The sequence below is a fragment of the Rutilus rutilus genome (assembly GCF_951802725.1).
Source record: "Rutilus rutilus genome assembly, chromosome: 3".
NCBI classification, from domain to species: domain Eukaryota; kingdom Metazoa; phylum Chordata; class Actinopteri; order Cypriniformes; family Leuciscidae; genus Rutilus; species Rutilus rutilus.
In genome coordinates, this window is record NC_140211.1 from 38,931,871 (window position 1) to 38,952,240 (window position 20,370).

Here is a 20,370-nt window from a genome sequence, read left to right on the forward strand (position 1 = left end):
TTGTTTTTCCCTCATACACAGTTCCATAGTCATCACGACAGGGGGCAGATGCCGCTGAGGGTTCAGTTTCCATAGAGACCACACACCAGCATTCCTGCCCTGAGCTAGAATTTGTTTATGGTGGTGTTTGTGTGTTGGAGCCTGCACTGCTTCACACGTGTGTGAGAGAATCCAGGTGTTGCAAGCAGTAATTGAAATATTGATATGGTAAAGCACCTGCCCACTGTTTGGAAAATGTTTAGCACATTTGTTTGCACGTTGCACATGGGAGTAAAACTATTATCAGCCAAATCATTCAACGTCTCAGCTTCTGATCGTGCCATGTAGGGAATCTTTTTAACAAAGCATTCCTCATATATACAATATGCCTAATGAGGAATCAGTGTGATAAAAAGTTCAATAAAGAAAGATTAGTATTAGCTGGATTACAATAGGTATAATATAATAGGTATAATGCAAGTTTAAAAAAAATTATAGGCTACTTTTACATATCTGTAAGCCACTCAGTCCTCTCAAAGAAACAAATGTTTCATATTTTCTTTCCAAAATAAGACCAATATACCCATATAAAAGTAACGAGATTTTATAGGCAGAAAGAAAACCATTTTATTACATTAAAATGTTCCATACAAACAATGCATACACACTAAGTCATATTGCTTTCAGACACAATTTTTTCTATTTTCTTCCCAGAATACTTAAACAACTTTGTAACAAAATGTAAGTACAACATTTATGAAAATATATATCTCTAAACAGGGATCTTCAATCTTGACAATACAAATAATACAATAAACACATTCAATATCAGTATGTGAACTATGTTTTGCAAACATGTAGTTAAAAGTCATTCAAGTTACATAACATATAATATACTGTTCAACTGCTCTCATATCGACACATTCAAATTTACTCTAAAACTGGCATTCCAATATAATAGAGATGGACTTCGTCAATAGCAAAGATAATGCATGTTCTTTTTCATAGTTATGCTAGCAAACACAACAAAGCCAGAGAAGTCCATAAAAGTAACGAGTAGGTCACAACACCATTTAACATTCTGAAAACAAATAATAATTATTAAATAAAAAAATAAATAAAACTTTGGCAAATATTGTATGATATCTATGGATTATAAACACTTAAGCGGGAGAGGCTAATCACACCTGAATACTGCTACAGTTTGTGGGTTGTGAATGGGCCAGTATTGTATATGCGTCAGTATTTCCAGAGGTAAACATACAATTTGACGGAATAGCCCTTGAGTTATGGAGAGAAGAGTTTGAATGGGGCATGGCTGATCGTTTTGTTGAAATTACTTTCTTTTGCGACATGCCAGAGAACTGAAGGCAAAAATAGTATAGTTAGCATTCGTGACGCCTATTGAAAGTCAACCTCTATGAACAACCCGTTTAAAATAAAGTGCAACCACCAAACACTGTCTTGGCAAACACCATTTATAAATAGATTCATAAGTATCTCTAAGTCACCTATAACATGAAAGTACAAAGTATTATTTTTTTCAAGCACACATTCAACCTTTACCTCACAAAGAACATAAGCTAACACTAACAAATACACCTTTGTATAAGATGAAACCAACTGTTAAGGCGTAGATACCCTTGGTGAGATGCTACACATGACTCTTCAATAGTGGTTTAGTCCTCAAATCAAAACACGCCATTTGTAGCTTGGTACAGTAGTACTGTGTTTTGATGCAATAAGTTACACTTTCTTTAAAAGTAATAGCATTAAAAGTGTTATTATCTTGGATTTAGTCGAGTCAGGTGATGACCTTCTCAGTATCAGTTTGCCGGTTCAAATGAAATATAAATATCCTTTTCCCCTTTAATATTAGACTTTGTCAGTCTTGCTGTGGTCAAATATATATATATATATATATATATGTATTGTGTGTGTGTGTGTGTGTGTGTATATATATATATATATATACTGTATATACACTGTATATACACTGTATATATATATCTATCTATATATATACACACACACACACACACACACACACACACACACACACACACACACACACACACACACTGTATAGTGTATATATATATATATATACACACACACACACACACACACACACATATATATATATATATGATTGATCAGAAAGCTAGAGTGACAGTAATTATTGGCATTGATAAATAATTAAATGAGGATAGATGTAATACTGTCTGTCATTTAGAGCAATTGCCACACATGGACTTTCATGCCACTCTGGTCAGAGGAAGTCTAGAATGCATTCTGAATTTACTAAGAAGCTCATAATGACTCCAGACCATACATGTACTCTGAATACTGAAATATACTTTCCAATGATCCTCATTTGGATGCTGTAATTTCAAATTCGTATTTGTTGTATGCTGAATGTTTATCGTAATGATGAATATTTGTATCAAGGTATTTTTGTTTAGAAATTCCCTGCAATTTTCTCTTTATCAATTTATGTAACAAAGAAAAAGTTAAAATCCAGGCACTCACTTTGATTGCATTTAGCACAACGTAGCATTTTAAAGTAGTTGCACAAACTGCAGCAGCCAAAATACATATGTACACATATGTACATAAGTCTCCATTTTAGTACAGTACCAGAGGACATTAATAAACAGACATAATGAACATTTTCAAAAAAAGAAGGAACAAAAAGGCAGCAACACTTATATGGCTACAAATGTATTACATTTCTCTATGCTTCTGTATAAAGTGACATTATGGCTTGATTTGACTAAACTCATACAAAATCTGAACTATATGGCCACACTGGCATACACATGAGAAGTAAGAACGTATCATAAAGCCGATTGGACTGGCTTTTGCAATGAATGGCATCTGTTTCAAATTAATTTGTTGATATTGATACTGAAATGATATTTAATTCTGCGTGACAGTAAGTTGATGTTAAATATGAGAAATCAAGGTGACTGATTGCAGCTTAAGTGCAGCTTAATAGCAATTGGCTAGCTGCTGTGTGTTACCCAGATACTGATCTGTGCAGCTGAATCAAAGTGGCTGTAAACAATAATCCCCTGTATCCAAACCTGGCCTTGTTCCTTTATGCCCATAATGTCCTACAGAGGTCGCTCTCATTGCAGCAGTTCAGTTTTCTTTGTGGGCGTTGTGGTCTCTGGCTCCCCACTGTCAGACACATTGATAGGACTGTCCCGAGAGAAAACCTCAGTGGATTCTCTCCACACACAGTCAGCAATGGTCTTGAAGGCATTGGTGCTACACTTGGGTCGTACTTTCTGTGAGGCATTGTTAACGATTTGCCGGCTGTTTGAGGTGGCGATTTTGATTTTTAGAGCGGCATCAACACGGTCTACAACTGTGTAGGTGCCAATGCTGCCATCCTCAAATCCCACAATGATGTTAAGAGCTCGCTGTGATAGGCACAGATAGGTTGGTGTTTTGTAAAGGGAACAGGTCCCGATGCTCTTACCGTCTGCCAGTCTCATGACAATCAGACTTGAAACCACACCTGCATCATCATCTTCATCGCAACTCCGGAAACAGATGTACACTAAGTAGCGTCCGTCCCGTGAGAGCTTTTGCCGCCATATTATGCCAGCGGCATGGACCAGACGCAGTTTACCACTGTGCAGGTCTAGAACATTGATGTTCTCATCACCTTTCGACACAATGCCCAACTTTCCATTCGGTGATATTTGGAAATCTTCCAGGTTCTTTAAGAAGTTGCTGGGCAGCTGCACCCGCCTACACACAGACTCATCGGCTACACTCCAGATGAAAACAGTTTCATTGGAGGTGATAAAGACAACAAAATCTGGACTGTCAGGGATTAATTTAAAGTTAACAATTGTGATCCCATCGTCACAGATAAATTTTTTGGAAACACTACCTGACCACAAGCTAACAGCCAACATCTTATTCTTGTTGGCGCCCACAAGGAATGTGTTTGCTGTGGTAATGAGGGCTTGCTGAAGTGTTACCAGAATGTTGCATACCTTGTGACCAGTGGCGAGCCTCCAAACACGAGAGGCGTTCTGCTCGCAGAGGGACACAACAAACTGATCATTGTGCGTGATGAGAAGCTGTGAGATCTTCTGGCCATTGATGCGGAATATATTCTCGCCTGTGGTCGTATGCCAGATGTACTGACTACTTTTATCATCAGATGTCACCATTAGGTCACCTGATGTCGTCAGGACGCAGTTCTCAACGAGTCCTTCATGCTTGAACACCATCTCAATGAAACCTGTGCTGTAGTTCCACTTGTGAATGACCTCTGACCCATCCGTGGTGTATACAAAATCCTCTCGGCCAGAGAGCTGCAGGTTTTGGATGGGTTTTCCAGTTTTATCAATGTTCGACATGGCTGTTATAATGTCGATGTCCCACACAGAAAGCACGCCACTGCTGGCCACAGACAGCAGCAAGTTATGGTGTGTTGATTTGATCAGCTTTACAATGGCTCCGGATATCTCTATTAAGCTGGCCATGCACTGCCCACTGTCTCTCCTCCACACAAATATTGATGATGTGTTCTCCATGGAGGCTATTATACTTTGGTTATTCTTAGAGAGAACAGCCGCCACAAACTTTTCACTTCGCTTGGCCTTGAACTTCTCTGCCATTTTCCAAATCTTGGTGTCTAGCACCTCAATGCTACTTGCTTTGCAGATGAGGATGGATCGCTGATCCTCTGAGAGCTCTATGCCCACCACCTCACTCTCATCTCCTCTGCAGTCATAATCCTCCATTAGCTTGGGATTTATGATATCTTTGGTGTTCCACACGGAGAGACTGCCCTCATTGTCAATCATCACCATTTGATTGATTGTGTCAAGAATCAGGATTGACTTAACAAAACCACCAGAGAATTCAGAAGTTACTGTGGCAAGCTTGTCCCCACTACCAAGGTGGAATACGGTGGTCGTGTTGAGATACTGTCCGCAGAAAGCATACATTCCATCTGGGGAACACTGGACACAGGTTACCTCATACCAGCAATGAAACTGATACAAAGGCCAGCCATAGAGCAAATCAATCACATTGACGTCTTTGCTTGCCTCCAACCAAGCTAAGGCATGGTGGCTGGACAAGGTGAATCCATTGATGAACGCCACCCCGCCAGTGATGCCACAGTGCTTGGATCCTTTTACCTCGACCTCAGACAACAAACAGGACTTGTGGTTGTCGTAAATGAGCAGTGTATTTTTTGTAGTGGCCACTACCAGATACTTCTCATCTGTGGTTAACCTGATGCCAAGAACAACTGACCTTGCTGTGTCTATCTGTCTTAGCAGCTGTCTACTCTCAACATCCCATGTGCTGACGGATCCATCCTCGAGGGCCACAATGACTATGTTTGGAGCTAATGTAGGTAGAATCTCCACAATTTGCATGTAGCTAGAAGAGAGTGGTAATCTCTCAGGACTGTAGGTGACATCCATGGAAGAATGCAGTGGCACAATGGAGCAGTATTTAGGACCGTCCTTGTCACACTCAAGAAGTAGGTGTCTGAGCTTGGGAAGGGATGTGACAACCGGAAGGAGCCTTTGCTGTAGCTCAGCAGACAGTGACGCAGGATTCTTTGTCACTTTGAGCTTTATACTGCGGAGAGTAGTTGCAAGAAACTTTAGCTCCTTTTCTTGTGTGTAGCTGTAAGCTAGGTCGATGTCTGACAGGGCCTTGTCAAACTGCCCTATCTTTATCATAGTGTAGAGCCAGCTAAAGTTCATGATGACACCATACATGAGGTCATCTGTTCGGCCGCTCCTTGTCAGGTGGTATGTGAGCTCTGTCATCTTTCGATGGTTGACAAAGAAGATATCCGGCTCCAGCAAGTTACACTGGAACACCCAGGGTTGTTCGGGTGTCTGTCTGTCATAAGAGTGCTTGTCAGCAGAAGCTTTGTCATGGCCATGAAGGCTCTGCTGTTGATGAGGGTTTCGATGCTGGGAGATATTCAGTGAAGCTAAATGATTATTGTCGCAGTGGAAAATCTTCTTTCTACCACCTGCCCAAGCCCCAAGGAAGTATTCAGCCAAAAGGCTATGCATTTGATGCACATCTTCTTCATTACTAAGGTATAGCTTCTGTGCTATGAGATGCAGATGGCGATTTGCCCACACCATTAGTGTTACATTACGGACTTGACGCTCCACTAAATAACCTTCAAGTTCTTCTTTTAGCCGGGCTATGAAATCGTAAGAAATACGCAGCGGGCTTTTAAGATTAGAGCTCACCATGATGTCCCCAAGGACACTGTTGTCCAAAGATAAAATATCCTCTAGCTCCAGCTCTGTCAGGCCTGCCCGTGCCATCGTGATGTAGCCCAGTGCCCGAAAGACAAAGCGTGAGCCAAGCTTGTTTTCGATAGAGTAGAAAAGCTGCTCAATGCTTTCGTGCACTGTGGAACACAACGATTTGTCATCCACATCCTTGTGCGACCGCCAGTGAACTACCTCTCGGTAGATGAGATTGACAAACATGGGCAGTGTACATTTAGCCATTGCCTCATTCACATATATCTGTTGGCCAGAGGTCACCTTCCTTTTGACACTCAGAAGCTGCTGTTTAAGTGTCTGACTGCAAGCTTTGCGATCTCTTTGCATCAGTTCAACATAACCATCCTCGTTATGTATCAGGCAACGTAGTTTCTGCAGTATCCCATGCTTGTTGGGCAGGGTGGACACTACAATTCGGACTGTACGTGGTAGGTGGACAGGCAGCCACCACAGCTTTCGGGCCTCGTCAACATCTGACAACTGCTCCAAGGCATCCAGAATGATGACAAGAGGTCGGTGGAATGATGACTCCCCGAGCAAATTCACCAGCAGTTCCCTCATCTCCTGGATCTTGTTTGGCAAGAAATGGATCAGGCACCGATAGTTGATGGCAATCTGCTCACAGATGCTTTGTAGCAGGGTGCGGAGATCAGCAGAGAAGTCAGTGGAGCCGATGAATCTGACAATGACCACTGGGTCTGTTTCTGGTCCCATCTCTTTCTGTAGCCAAGAATAGGCCTAAACAAATGAAAATGAAACAGAAGCTCAGAAATACAGCATACATGTACAGTTCACTGAATATTCTCCAGTATGTTAAGTCATATAATATTTACAATTACCTGTAGGATACAATTAGGAAAAGCTCAAGATGTTATTTTGTGCAAAACTGATAATTTTGTAATCTGATTATATTAGCTTGGCCATTTGAAATTAGATACAAATACAACTACTGTTTACATTATTATTTAATGTTTAACAGGATCCTATGTCCTGTTCTTATAAAAAAAAAAAAAAATCCAGGAACTGCTGGTAAAAATCCAGGAACTGCTGTGACCTATAAGTATGACTTTAGCAAACAAAACTCGAGTGACACTAGTCCATCCATTATTTAGTAGATCCACTGTACACTAACCTTAACAACTCAGATTGTGAGGAAGGAAAACCAAGATGAATGACTGTATAGCAAATAATCGAATGTGCTCAACAGCAATACAGTCAGCACTGGATTTCTTGTGCCAAGGATTTTCTAAATCAGTTTGAATTGTTCCCTCATCCTTAGCACAATACCTCTTTCTTGGATGTGGTTAAAGGGTGCCCTCAGCTGTGATTCTGGGAAACATGAAATATTATTTATCTCTGTCTGGAGAGGCTGACAATTAATGATAATACGCTTTTCCAAAGCCCTCATTTTCAAGAGGACTGTGCATTTGTGTGATTAGCCAAGGGGTGTGTGTGTGTGTGTGTGTGCTCAGATTGCTGCTTGACTGCATCACTGTGCTCATATTGGCTGCATGATTCTTAGTACAGTACTGCACTGACATGGGAAGTGTAAAACGTGCTAGCTGTACCAAACATCAGATCATGCTAGGAGTAAGTAATTGATTATAAAAAGTGCATGCAATGTGTGGCCATGTAAAATGTATTTCATATATAAATATTTTAGAGTGTTTGTGTCTCTGTAGTGTGTATGTTACATAGAAGGACAGTAAGAGAGAGAGAACATCAGCAAGGACGAGGGAGTTAGTCAAGGTCCCCAGGCTCATCATCTGTGAACTAACATTAGAGGCTGAGGTCTATGACGGGTTGCCATGGGTGATGGGAAATGTCAACACTACCCTTCCTCCTTTGTTCCTCGCCCCCAAACTTATCAACACAGTCGACTCTGACCATTAACACATGACATACACATACACTACTGATCTCCGTAAGTGCTAAATATTGGCTGAAGCTGACAGATAGGAATAATTATATCGAATTATTATAATCAATTAAATTATGTCAGCGATTTTTTAAGCTTGTAAATGCAATGATCTGTATTTGGATTACTGTGTGATGCAAAACAATTCTTGACGGTTGGCAAATACATGTAACAGTAGCCCAAAATGCCTTAATGTTAATTTGAATCTCATGCCATGACATCAGATATTAAGTCAGAAGAAGCAAAGTACAGCTTTAGGCAAAATACAGGCATCCCGCAGCATTAATCTAACATGTGCCGGCATCCAGATGGCCTTAAAAAGCAGGTCAGTATGTTCACACTTGCTTTCTACCTCTACCTCTACCCCCCCCCCCCAGCACCACACACACACACGCACGCATACTATACATGCTTTTCACCTGTTTTGCCACTTCAGCAAGTAACAAGGTCTTTCCAGTGCAGGGTCCTCCATACACCACTAGGGGAGTTATTCGACCACCTTTAGAGGGGTACAGGTACTCCTGGATTATGTCCAAGGCTTCACTCTTGTACACATAAAAAGATGAAAATGTCTTGCACAGCGACAGGTGTTGTATGGTTTCGTCATAGAGTGTATCTGTCTCTGTGTCAAAGTTCTGTTGGACCGTGGCCTGGATGATATCCACCATGTCTTCATAAAACTGTTTACACAGACCTTCGACGTAGTGGCTCTCTACTTCCTGCGAGTAGCCAAGTTTCATGTCACAGTGAGTGACCGATGAGTAGACTCGAAGATTGGATGCTGCCACCACCATCGGAACGAACTCGTCTCTGACCTTCAGAAGACGCTCGTAGGCTTCCTGGTTTCTCATGACACGGTCGTCGCTCACAACGATGTCCATGTAGCGTGCCATCTCAGGGAGTTTAGCGAAACGGTCAAAGTTGGATATCTTCCGGATGTAACATACACATTTCTTGAGGAAGGCAGGGGTCTGCTTGCCTAATGCGAAGTCCAGTTCATCCTCTAATGCTAAAAGACAGGAGAAAACAGAGAGAGCATAATAATTACCTAGTTCTGCATGACAGAATGTTTTAGTTTCATTCATGGTTTTCATCTCTGCCACTATTTACTCCCAAATCACTTCCATGGCACTTTCAGAAAACACACTTAATTTGATGTCATGATGTGAGCACTTCCCCCACATTTGCTAGTCTTTAGCAAATGATTAGATCCGTCTCAAAAACAGTGATATGATCTCTTAATCCAGCCTTGCCTGGTTTTATCAAAGACCTCCAAAGGCAGCATTCCAGTGATAGCCTGCCAACCTCGTAAGCTTAGTATCGCATACTTGCAGCTTGTTTTGTAAACGAGAACAGAGGGGGATGCTAAGTCGGCAAGTAAACGACTGCAAATCCCCCAGGAAAGAGTTCCTCAAACTCTGATATTAGTAATCAAAATAATAATTAAATAATTAAAAATGATTAAAATCATGGTAAGTGTGTGTAAAAGGCCTACTACAGCAATGTAGTACTGTATATACCTGTACATATAAGGGCAATACTGATATGGCAAGTCAATATCATTATTTTATAAACGTGCTTCTAGAAAAAATCTGGTCACCATATGCAAATACTTTTGATTTAAATGTATATTAGTTCCATTCAAGTACATACAGTATTTATTCAAAATAAGTACTAAAGCAAAGTGCACCAATTGTATCACTTCTGGCATTCCATAACCTCTAAGTATTTTATAAAAATATCATTCTGCAGAATGTGGTGTATTTATAATGTTAGTGCATGCATACTTCACTTTTGAATCTCCAGAGTAAATGGAGCAGTCAATGTGAATCCACTCAAGTTCATTCCCCTCATTTATGGAAAATAGTGTTGTTACAGTTCAGACAGACATTCTGAATTTTCCTCCAATGCTAAGCAGTGCACTTATTCAACAGTTAGTTAAAAACTTCTGTCAAAAATATGTTATTATTTATACATTTATTGATCAAATTACCTCAAACTTTATATTTTGTCATTACATGTGATGTCGAATTACCTCAAATTTGATATTTTATCATTACATGTGATGTCTAGTGTTACAAAATAAACTGATCAAGAGGAGACAGTGGAAATCTGATCTCAGACCAACATTACTGTCTTTTATGTTTGTCCTCAGAGAACACCTTTTTTTTTTTTAATGGTGAAAACAGTCGAAGAGTTTTGCAAACCTGCAAGACCTACAAGATGCCACATTCGTCAGACATCAGAGAGGGAACACAAGCGGTTCAGGGAAAGACTCACAGATGCTCTGAAGTCAGACAGAACACCTCAGTTTTAATGAAAGGAACCTCTGCGAGACTGCGACTAAGAGCTAATTATTCTTCGCGTAAGAAAAAATGCCTCGCATAGGGGAGCCTCTGAATGTAGTTGTTTCATATCTACTGCATGTTGAGATGAAGACTTAACTGTATCAGTGATTGAATTATAAGCCCATGCTCCCAGGATGACATAAAAGAGCGAGCAGTAAATCTGTTCTTTCTCCGGTGCCGACCCAATGTCTCTAATGTGGGGTATGGTGATGAGACTTAACTGTATCACTGAATATTGGATTAACCTGGATGAATCAAGTTAGCCTGATTAGATCTCCTCTTATGCTGGCTAATGCAGGCGAATTTTAATTTAGTCACAATGACTTTCAAGAGTGGGATAAAAATAACATTTACATTCATTGTGAGCTTTGAATGCGACCTCTCCCTGAAACCACAAAGCTTTAAACTACGACTTTGTTGCATGATTCATCCTTTTTAATTATACATGTAATTCTACAGACAAACAACCTAAATGTTAAGCATCAAGCACCATTGAAGCATTCAGAGCAAAATTGTGCCTTTTAAGACTCTCAGATTTACTTGATGTGGCTGGCTGGTGCGTGGAAATTGCTTCACACATTGTGTAGTACACAAATCGCGCACACACACACACACACACACACACACACACACACAAACGAGTTGGGTTTTCATGTTTTATGGGGACTTTCCATAGACGTAATGATTTTTATACTGTACAAACTGTATATTCTATCCACTAACCTTAAACATAATTTAGTATGATTTATAAGCTGTTTTCCTAGTGGGGACAAAAACAAGTTCCCACAAGGTCAAACATTTCTGGCATTGCTGTCCTTGTGGGGATATTTGGTCCCCATTTCGGAGGGTTTCCCATGAGCTTTCTGTCCCTCTGTTGACAGTCTATGCAACGACCACTTTGACGCTTCAAAGTTCGAGACTGGTAATTTTATGAAGAGACACAATCGCTTTATATGATGAACGGATTGAATTTAGGCTTTTATTCACATATAAACATTCATCAGCGAACATAAACAGAAGCTCAACCGAACCTGATTAACGAGCGAGAACAAGCCTCATTGGTTCATGCGGAAGGTCAAACCTGCTGCGTAACAAGAATGAACCTCATTGGTTCTCGCAAGTTAAGCAAACATACTTGAGCCTCCGTTTACCACAACTGATGTGTGAGTTGATGAATGTTTATATGTGAATAAAAGCCTAAATTCAATCTGGTGATCATATAAAGTGATCGTGTCTCTTCAGAAAATTTGGACTAAACCGCTCAATTCATATGGATTAGTTTTATGATCTCTTTGTGAACATTTTGAAACGTCAACTGGTAGTTGCGTAGACTGTCAATGGAGGGACAGAAAGCTCACACAAAACTCACTCAGCCCAACAAAACACTTCATATATGTCTCAAAGTAAGCTCGTTCCACCAAAACACTGGCAATAATTCTCATTCAGAAAGCATAAAAGAAGATGAAAAGAACTGATGTCATTTGAAAGATGTAGTCATTGAATGAATTTTGTGCCAAAGCAATGATAAATGATCCACAGTTTAGCTCACATAGAATTGTGTTGTGCTCACTGAGTGAAGAGTTTTGAAAAAGTGACCTAAGTATTGAGAAATGTGTCCTAGCGATTGTAAAAAATGTTAAATGTAAGGATTTGACATAAAAGATGATAAAAATTTAACAGGCCTTATGTGATTGTATAAGCATGTGTGTATAAAAGCGTTGTGTGAATGGCTATGCCCATTCAGAGCAACGTATCGTAACACTCTCAGTCCTAACGAAGTGACATTGACATATCTCAGGTAGCTAACTGTTTTTCAGAGTGCCGTTAGCAAAACAGTAAATGTCGGAAGAGCTACGAAAATGGCCTGTTCCAAATTGTCAGTGTTTACAGTGACCGTAAAGATGGTAAACAAGTATGCCTTTGTTCTCCACAACAGAAGCACTAAATCAGCAAGAGGGTAATGATTTTTAAAGGGGTCCTATTATGCCGTTTTACAAAGTCTTGATTTTGTTTTGGGGTATACTAGAATATGTTTTCATGCTTGATTCTTTTTCACATACTTCACATTCTTACAGCACCTCTCTCCCCAGTCTGGCTTGAACACGCCAATTTCGATGAAGCCCCTCCTTCAGAAATACAAAATGTGCTGTGATTGGTTAGCTGGCCTAATGTGTTGTGATTGGCAGCACTTAGCCAAAACGTCCCGGGAAATGTCCCGCCCCTCCATAACTGCAAGTTCCACTCTAGTGTAAATATGAATAAGCATGGCGTCAATTTCAAACCAATTCGAGCCCGATTCAGACCCTGACGATGTTAACGAACAAGAGGATCATACAGAACGGATTTCATGCACGGACTTTGCAAGCACTAATTTCACAGGACGTTTCAGAGTGGTCATTTTTGCAATTTTCTTATACATTATAGATATGATGTATCCACCATTTAATCATTAGACAGTATTTGTCAGAAAATTAAGGTAAAACAAACAGTAATCGATCACAAAATCCTGCTTAATTTTCCTAAGGAGTGAACCGTCTTACAAAAGCGAGAGCTAACAAAAGCAACAGAAAACAAGCTGTTCTCCTTAAAATGTGCAGCGCACAGATAAACGTTGTAGTTATGATATTCAGGAACAGTGTTTAAAATAAATTTTAACCACTTTAAGGTAGTCAGCCTTAGGAAGGTCAAACTAATGAGTTTTGGAAAAGGGGTCGAGAAAAGTATGTCTCTTCGACGTAGCGGCAACACTGTCTTCTCTAATGCAGCTTAACCAGGCCATGTCCTCTTTTTGCATATTCTGTAGGCACAGATTATTTAAATGAGTACCATTGTGACTTCATAAGATCCGGAAAAATCGCGTTTTGTCGAAACGAGCCGTTTGTTTTTGTTCTTGAAGAGGGGATTCTAAATAAAATATCCTCCTGTGGAGTGGATTGTGATCTTTGTAACCTTACAGATCTTTTTTATGCTCAGACAGCAACATTACACACTAACTAAAGTTGAAAAAGTGGAAAAGCATAATAGGACGCCTTTAAGAGTGGGAACATTAAACGCCACAATGAATCAAAACACATTTTGAGCAAAAATTTATATAAAAAAATATCAAGTTGTATTATAGCCATGATGAGTCTGTGGACCTTCAGCTCAGTGAAAAAAAAGTGATTTAAATTTGAATACCCCTGTTACACAGTACTCAACATTTGAAGTGGATCAAAAAAGTTAATCAAAGTTGTCCTAAGACAAAAATGGGTATTGTTCAAAATTCATGTATAACTTTGATGAAAGGTTTTTTGACACCTTCAAATGTTGACTACTGTATATACTGTCAATGTCCACACTTATAGAAGTTTCAATGTACTGCAAAACACATTCCAAACCAACTCAGGCATTTAACGCCATGTACAATAGCACTAGACATTTATTAGCTGTGAGCTCAATCATAACTGTAACAATAGAGTTTACCTGAGCAGAGGAATTTCTTGGCTTGATCGCTCGTCATGGTCCCCTTCTCCTGCAGCTGTAAAACAGAAGTTCTTAAGATCCTCTTGATTTCCTCTGAGACTGCCCTCCATGCCTTGTCATTCTTTGATTTTGATATGCTGCTTGACTCCATCTATGGGGTAAAAGCACATACGGAGTCATCAAATTATTTAAGGTTCCATTGTTTGGATATTGTCCTTTTGAACCAATAAAAAAGAAAACCCACACCATATCCTGTACCAGTTATATTAATCAACACTTCTCTCATTCCACTAAAAAGCAATAACAAATGCATTAGTACTGTTTTTAATTTTTGCTTTAACTGTAATGCTAGAATAGCTAGTACAAACCATTTTGTGCTTCATACATCGCTACACTATTGGCGACATACAATGGATCTTTATTGACTGCAAATTTTCACCGAAATTTCACTGTCACCGCACATAGTCACTAATATAATATTTGCACTGTTCTATACCAAGTCAGATCAGATTACCTTTGTACAATATGTAGTTTTTTTGCTTTAAAAATAGCAAAAATCACTATATGTTATTTTTATTTTTTTTGTTGTGTACTTACATTATCCCGACTGTTTCCAACAACTTTCAAACCAGGAGAAATTTGTAATTTAATTCGAAGACACAGACCGTTTCTTTATTTCCGCTTTGTCGCCGTCAATGGCGTCATATCCGCGTACTCCCTGGTTTCCGCTCGTACTGCCATAGTAACCAGAGCCCAATGATAGTAACCAAAGCGACAGACGTGGACAACTGTGTAGTTCGTAATGTCTCACGCTGTTGTTGTTTCGTTCAAACATTATGGACCATGGCAAGCAGACTTTGGATAAAAAGGAGAACTAAAAGGAGAATTAATATCAGCGCTGTGTTTTCGAGATGCCGAGACTTCGACCGCTCCTACATGTACTTTATTAAAACAGGTGAGCACATTTACATAAAACTAATCAATGTTATATAGTTCAACAATGATAAAATGTTAGAATACGATCAGTATGTTATTCTAATGTTGATCTAGCTTACTGCTAGTCTCATACAGACAAACTAACACATAAATTTCAACACATTCAAATGCAGTTTAGTGTGCTAGTGTAATGTTAGACCAAGTGAAACAGCGCTGCGTTACCTCACAACTTTAATTTGTCTAATAAACTGACCTGTGAGTAGTAATTCTGCACTTGCGTGTAGTTCGGTAGAATGAAATGTCCATATTCCTTTTATATCCGCGGGACTCGCGTCGCGTGTGGAGCATAGCTGTCTCTTAGCAATCCCGACCTGCTTCATATCACAGTCATGATAAAAACATCGATGTATTTACTCATCCATAAACATTATTAGATCGGTCGGCTTGACGTTGACGACAAGATCCATAATTCCTAGCAAATGTTGCGTCATCAAATTACGCCTTTGTTATTGTAAGAGGTTAGCGACCCCTAGCGGCGAAAAATATTACATATTGTACGTTTAAACAGAATGTGCCAAGAACATGACTGTAAATTTAAGCTATTTTTCTATTTTTAATTAATGATTTATTTATTGGCTATTTATATGCTTGTTATAATCGACAGCCAAATAGAGGGAGAGAGAAGGGGCAGTGGCATCAGGATATGACACAGGCCTGAAATCAAACCTGAAACTGCTGTGCCACACATTATTTTAGTTTTGTACTTTATGAATAAATTTACTAAAACATGACTCGTCTAATTGAATTCTGGCTTCTGGTATAAGTCATTTCCAGCTATTTTAGAAGCACAAAACCATGCCTGCATGCTGGTTAATACTGCAAACTGGTATTTGTTGTCATATACCAGTTCATATTCATAAACACATTGGTTTGTAGCACAAATAATTTGACAGTTTAGTGCACATTGTTATTCTTCTAGTTATTTACCTATAGCAGCTATTTAATTTAAAGTCTTGCACATTCATAGGAAATAGCTTACTTTCATATTGTAAGATGGAGTTGAATTAGTTAATTAGTTTTTATTTTATTTTATTATTTTATAAAGCAGTTGCAAAAACTATGGCTATATGATTAAGCATTTTATAGTATAGTATAAAAAAAAATCATATATTTTTTGTTAAGAAATCAAAATTTTGAACGTTGAAATGTAATGTAGCAGGATGTCAAAAAGTGTTACCAAAAATACAAATTGCTCTGTCTGCCTGAACAGAGAAATTGAAAGCAGACACACTGTGTTATTTAAGTAATATTTTAGGAAGTGTTTGTCATGAACCCAGTCACCTACCAGAGAGACAGAGGACAGAAACAGACATAGAACAGAGAGAGAGAGAGAGAGAGAGAGAGAGAGAGAGAGAGAGAGAGAGAGAGAGAGAGAGAGAGAGAGAGAGAGAGAGAGAGAGAGAGAGAGAGAGAGAGAGAGAGAGAGAGAGAGAGAGAGTGGGTCAGTGGGTGTTTTTGCTGAGTGCAGGTAGATCCTCAGTCCCTGCTGTTTTTCTCATTTTAGTCCAACAGAGACCCTCAGCCTCACAGACGCTTTCTCAATTTGCAGCCACTCTGCGTTGCAACCTGATTTATACACACACTACATGATCTCCTCTCTCTCTCTCTCTCTCTCTCTCTCTCTCTCTGTGTGTGTGTGTGTGTGCGTGATAGAAAGTTAAACTGTCAGGAGTATGTTTGGTTCATTGACTGCGTCCGAAATCGCACACTCTTAAGTAGGTACTTATTTTAGTAAAAGTAATTTAAAAAAGTACATTCTATATAGCATGAATGTGTGTAGTATGAATGTCGGATATACTACATTCGCCATGCTGTAATTATAACGTCACCTACAGGCATCAGTTGTGTCACTTCATGCTTCAATCCTCTCCCATGGCCTCATGGGATATTCAAGTGTCCATCGTATGCACACTTCAGAATCTCGAATGGAAGTAGTAGGTCATCCGGGTACTTTTTGCCCACTCTTTTATGAGTACTGTGAATTCGGACATACGTCTGTTATCACCTACTATAGGGAAGTATTAGATTTCAGATACATCCATTGTGTTCTGGTTTGGTTCTGTTCTGTTCCCATTTGTCTGTGTTACCTTTTCTTGTTTGTTTCCATGGTTTCTGATTAGTTGCACACTTGTTTCTGTTCCAGTTAATTAACTAACTCTGTATATATGTAGCCCTAATTTTTTTGTTTATACCTGTTCGTTCTCACTTCAGTGTTAAGTTGCTGGACTGTATCTTCCTCTCCGGCGTTTATCCAGTGCTGCTGCTTTTCTGGTATTTTTGTTTATATTGTTAAATAAAGGGACTGCTGAATTAGAAGACCATGGAGTGCTTTGAATGTGATAAGGAGTATCTTGTATTGAATACGAAAGCGTACCGGTAGCCAATGAAGTCTGTGTAAAATCTGAGTAATGTGAGAAGATTTCTTTGTGTATGTGAGGACCCTAGCTGCGGAGTTCTGAATATATTTTCGAATATTCTGCCTCTCAACTCTCCTTGCTGCAACCAACGTGACCGAAACAGAGTTTGTGTGTGTATAAGAAAGGAGGAGACAGGCCTTGGTAAGGTTTAATGAAAGGCAAACTAAATTTATGAAGCTAATAAACTCTATAAGCGGTGAACAGTGTTCTCTCTCAGGCCTACCATTTCTACAGCTCTCCATATAAAACAAAAACAGCACCAGTCAGCCACTGACATTTACAGGTTGTTTCTGTGTGTGTGGAACAGGTCAGGCCTGCTGAAAGCTGAACGTAATCCTGGATGTATAGCGACTGCCCTCTCATGTGCCTCAAAAGCATTGGAGTTTGCTAAACTTCTGAAATGAGGCGGTAAAGTCCCCTATCTTGCTTTGGGTGTTTAAATTCATGTTCCAGTTGCCATTTTCTGTTTACACAATTGTTAATGAAACACCACACTGAAGAAAAAAATGGTAACCTAAAAATATGCCTCATGTAGTTGTAGGACTTGAGAATGAACCAGACCCAAATTAATCTTTCAGACTAATCAAGAAGTAGAATTTCATAGAAACTCCAGATCAACATGCAGGAACCTAAATCAGACAATATGCCATTCGAGACTCCATTCAGTCTGAGCAAACTAACAACCCCCCCAGCAAAGACCTTTATGGCCATACAAGCTTGTAAAGATGAGCCTAGTGTAAGACTGGAAAAACTGGAAGAACTGGTTGAGGAATGACCGCTCCTCTACAAGACAAAGCACCTTGCTGGAAATTAACATTTGAACTCACCCATGTGCACTATCGAGATGAAAAGTCTCACCTCCTGTTACGTCCCTTTTTGATTTTTGCTAGGGGTAAGGGAGTATAACATTTAAATAAAGATGTGCGTATAACTTAATATGAAGGACCGGGCAATAAAAGGAAAAAGATCAACTCAAAAAAACTCCGCTCAAAAGTATTTATTTTACAGAACCCAAAAGTGAAAGAATGAAGAGAAAATAATATTTACAATATTTACAAACAATGAGAAAAACGACAATTAACAACACTAAACAAAAACAAACCTCGAGAGATGCCAAATGAAATAAATAAATAAAACAGAACAAACTAGCTAGAAGATGAATGCAACTAAACTAACTACCAAACGAAAAATGTAGAAAAGAAAAGTCTTCGGCATCAAGACGCCCTAACAAAACTACAGTAACTACAATATAACAAAAACTTACAGGGTGTGGCACTCTCCTAAACTAGTGTGTCTAGTTTAGGAGTCATCCTAATCTACATTTCTTTCCCACATCCCCCACTCCTTCTCCCTCAAGCTGAGATAACCAAAACTCACACAAGAATCTATATGTTTTTAATGTGAATAATTATCATCGAGTATTATACATGTTTAGTATCATTTGAAATGTCGCGAGACTCTCAGCTTCATGTATTTCTTAATGTTGGGTTCGCATCTCTTCTCTTTATTCCAGAGCATTTGATGTTTTGTATCGATTATCTTTGAATTGATTATGTAATTGGCATGATACATGATTCTAACTGACTTTGACATTATTTTCATTAAAGAGTTAAAAAGAATAGTCAAACATTCGCTCACATTTAATGATGCACGGATATCATTAAAACCTTTTCATTTATTGAGCCAGATGAAATAACGAGAAAATACATATGAGAAAATGTATTGCATTTAACCAAAAATACTTTGCCACGAGAAAATACAGTTACACGCAGAGACCTTCCGCGCTGGTCGGATGCCGGCTTTGGGCCGATCGAGTGCGAGTTTACACTAGCTAAAGGAAGAACGTGCCAACATTAGGCAGTTAACCCAAGACTAATGGTCAAAAGTACAAGACATCGTGACCAGCACAAGGAAAACCACAAAGAAAACCCTAGAGGTTGTTTGATCCCAAGACAAAAGATCCAAAACAGACCTTCTTCTTAAAACCTTTTGTAAGCGACCATTTAAAATGCTGTATTTACGTTCCTAAAAAAAAGAAAAGAAAAAAATAAAGGGTATGGATTGGGTTATGAAACAATTTGATAGACTTTTGTTTTTGAATGTCTTCGATGTACCTTGTGTGTGTGTGTATATAAATTGTAATTGGAAATTCGCGATAATTCCCGAGTTATTCACACTTGTGCTAAAATTGTCCTTTCTCGAATACCGTAGTGATCAGGTGGCATAATAGAATGATGGGCGGACATGAATGTTTGACGCTGATCGTTGAGCCTATGTCGTTTTAATTTGGATTTTATGCTTTGCATCATTTGAAGTGAACTTGACGCACGTCTGATGTTGACGAAAGGATTATATTTGATTTGCACTCCTTGGGGAGCGTAGCGAGGTATGTTGATCGTAATTAAAGAAATTAATTTATGAATGAATGTTTGTTGCACAATGTAATGTTTGTGATGTTTATGCAATTCATCATGTTATGAGTCTATGTTTGAATTGCGGATCTTTGTTGTTTTTATGTGTTAATATAGTTTTCACGGTGCTGTAAGGTGCTGTGAGTCGGCGTACGGAATAAAGATGCTGTTTGAATACATCGCATTCACGCGTTGTCGTGCATGGTGAATTAAAGGACGCTTCACGCATCAGTTGAGGCTCTCGGGATCCAAGGGGTTGCTATACCTTTAAATGACCTCTCTTACCACAGGATTGAAATCCACAGAGAAACCCACAGAAAAGCTTTTACATGATCAGAATGCATCAGATCACTCCAAAATACTAGATGTACTTATGATCAAACATTGTTCAATTGAATAATTCTATATCATGTCTACAACCTAGGGCTGGGCGATATATCGCATGACATTGTTAGGCGCATCTCGTCAGTAAAGCCGGTTCCTTGATTAGTAGTAAATCGCCATCACCTGCTTTCAGATGGAGCGGCATTTACTACA

General features: G+C 39.1%; 1 protein-coding gene across 2 annotated transcripts in view; it reads right to left on the bottom strand.

Moving 5' to 3' along the window:
- Positions 1-3,011: 3,011 nt before the first annotated feature.
- nwd2 (NACHT and WD repeat domain containing 2) overlaps positions 3,012-20,370 on the bottom strand; it is a 73,680-nt gene continuing 56,321 nt past the window's right edge. For both annotated transcript variants that reach the window (XM_084405133.1, XM_084405132.1), the window contains exons 6-8: positions 14,010-14,160; positions 8,619-9,208; positions 3,012-7,019 (exon numbers count right to left, since the gene is read on the bottom strand). In XM_084405133.1, the coding sequence (XP_084261259.1) occupies positions 3,114-7,019; positions 8,619-9,208; positions 14,010-14,160 (4,647 nt within the window). In that variant the 3' untranslated portion in view covers positions 3,012-3,113. The remainder of the gene's footprint in view (positions 7,020-8,618; positions 9,209-14,009; positions 14,161-20,370) is intronic.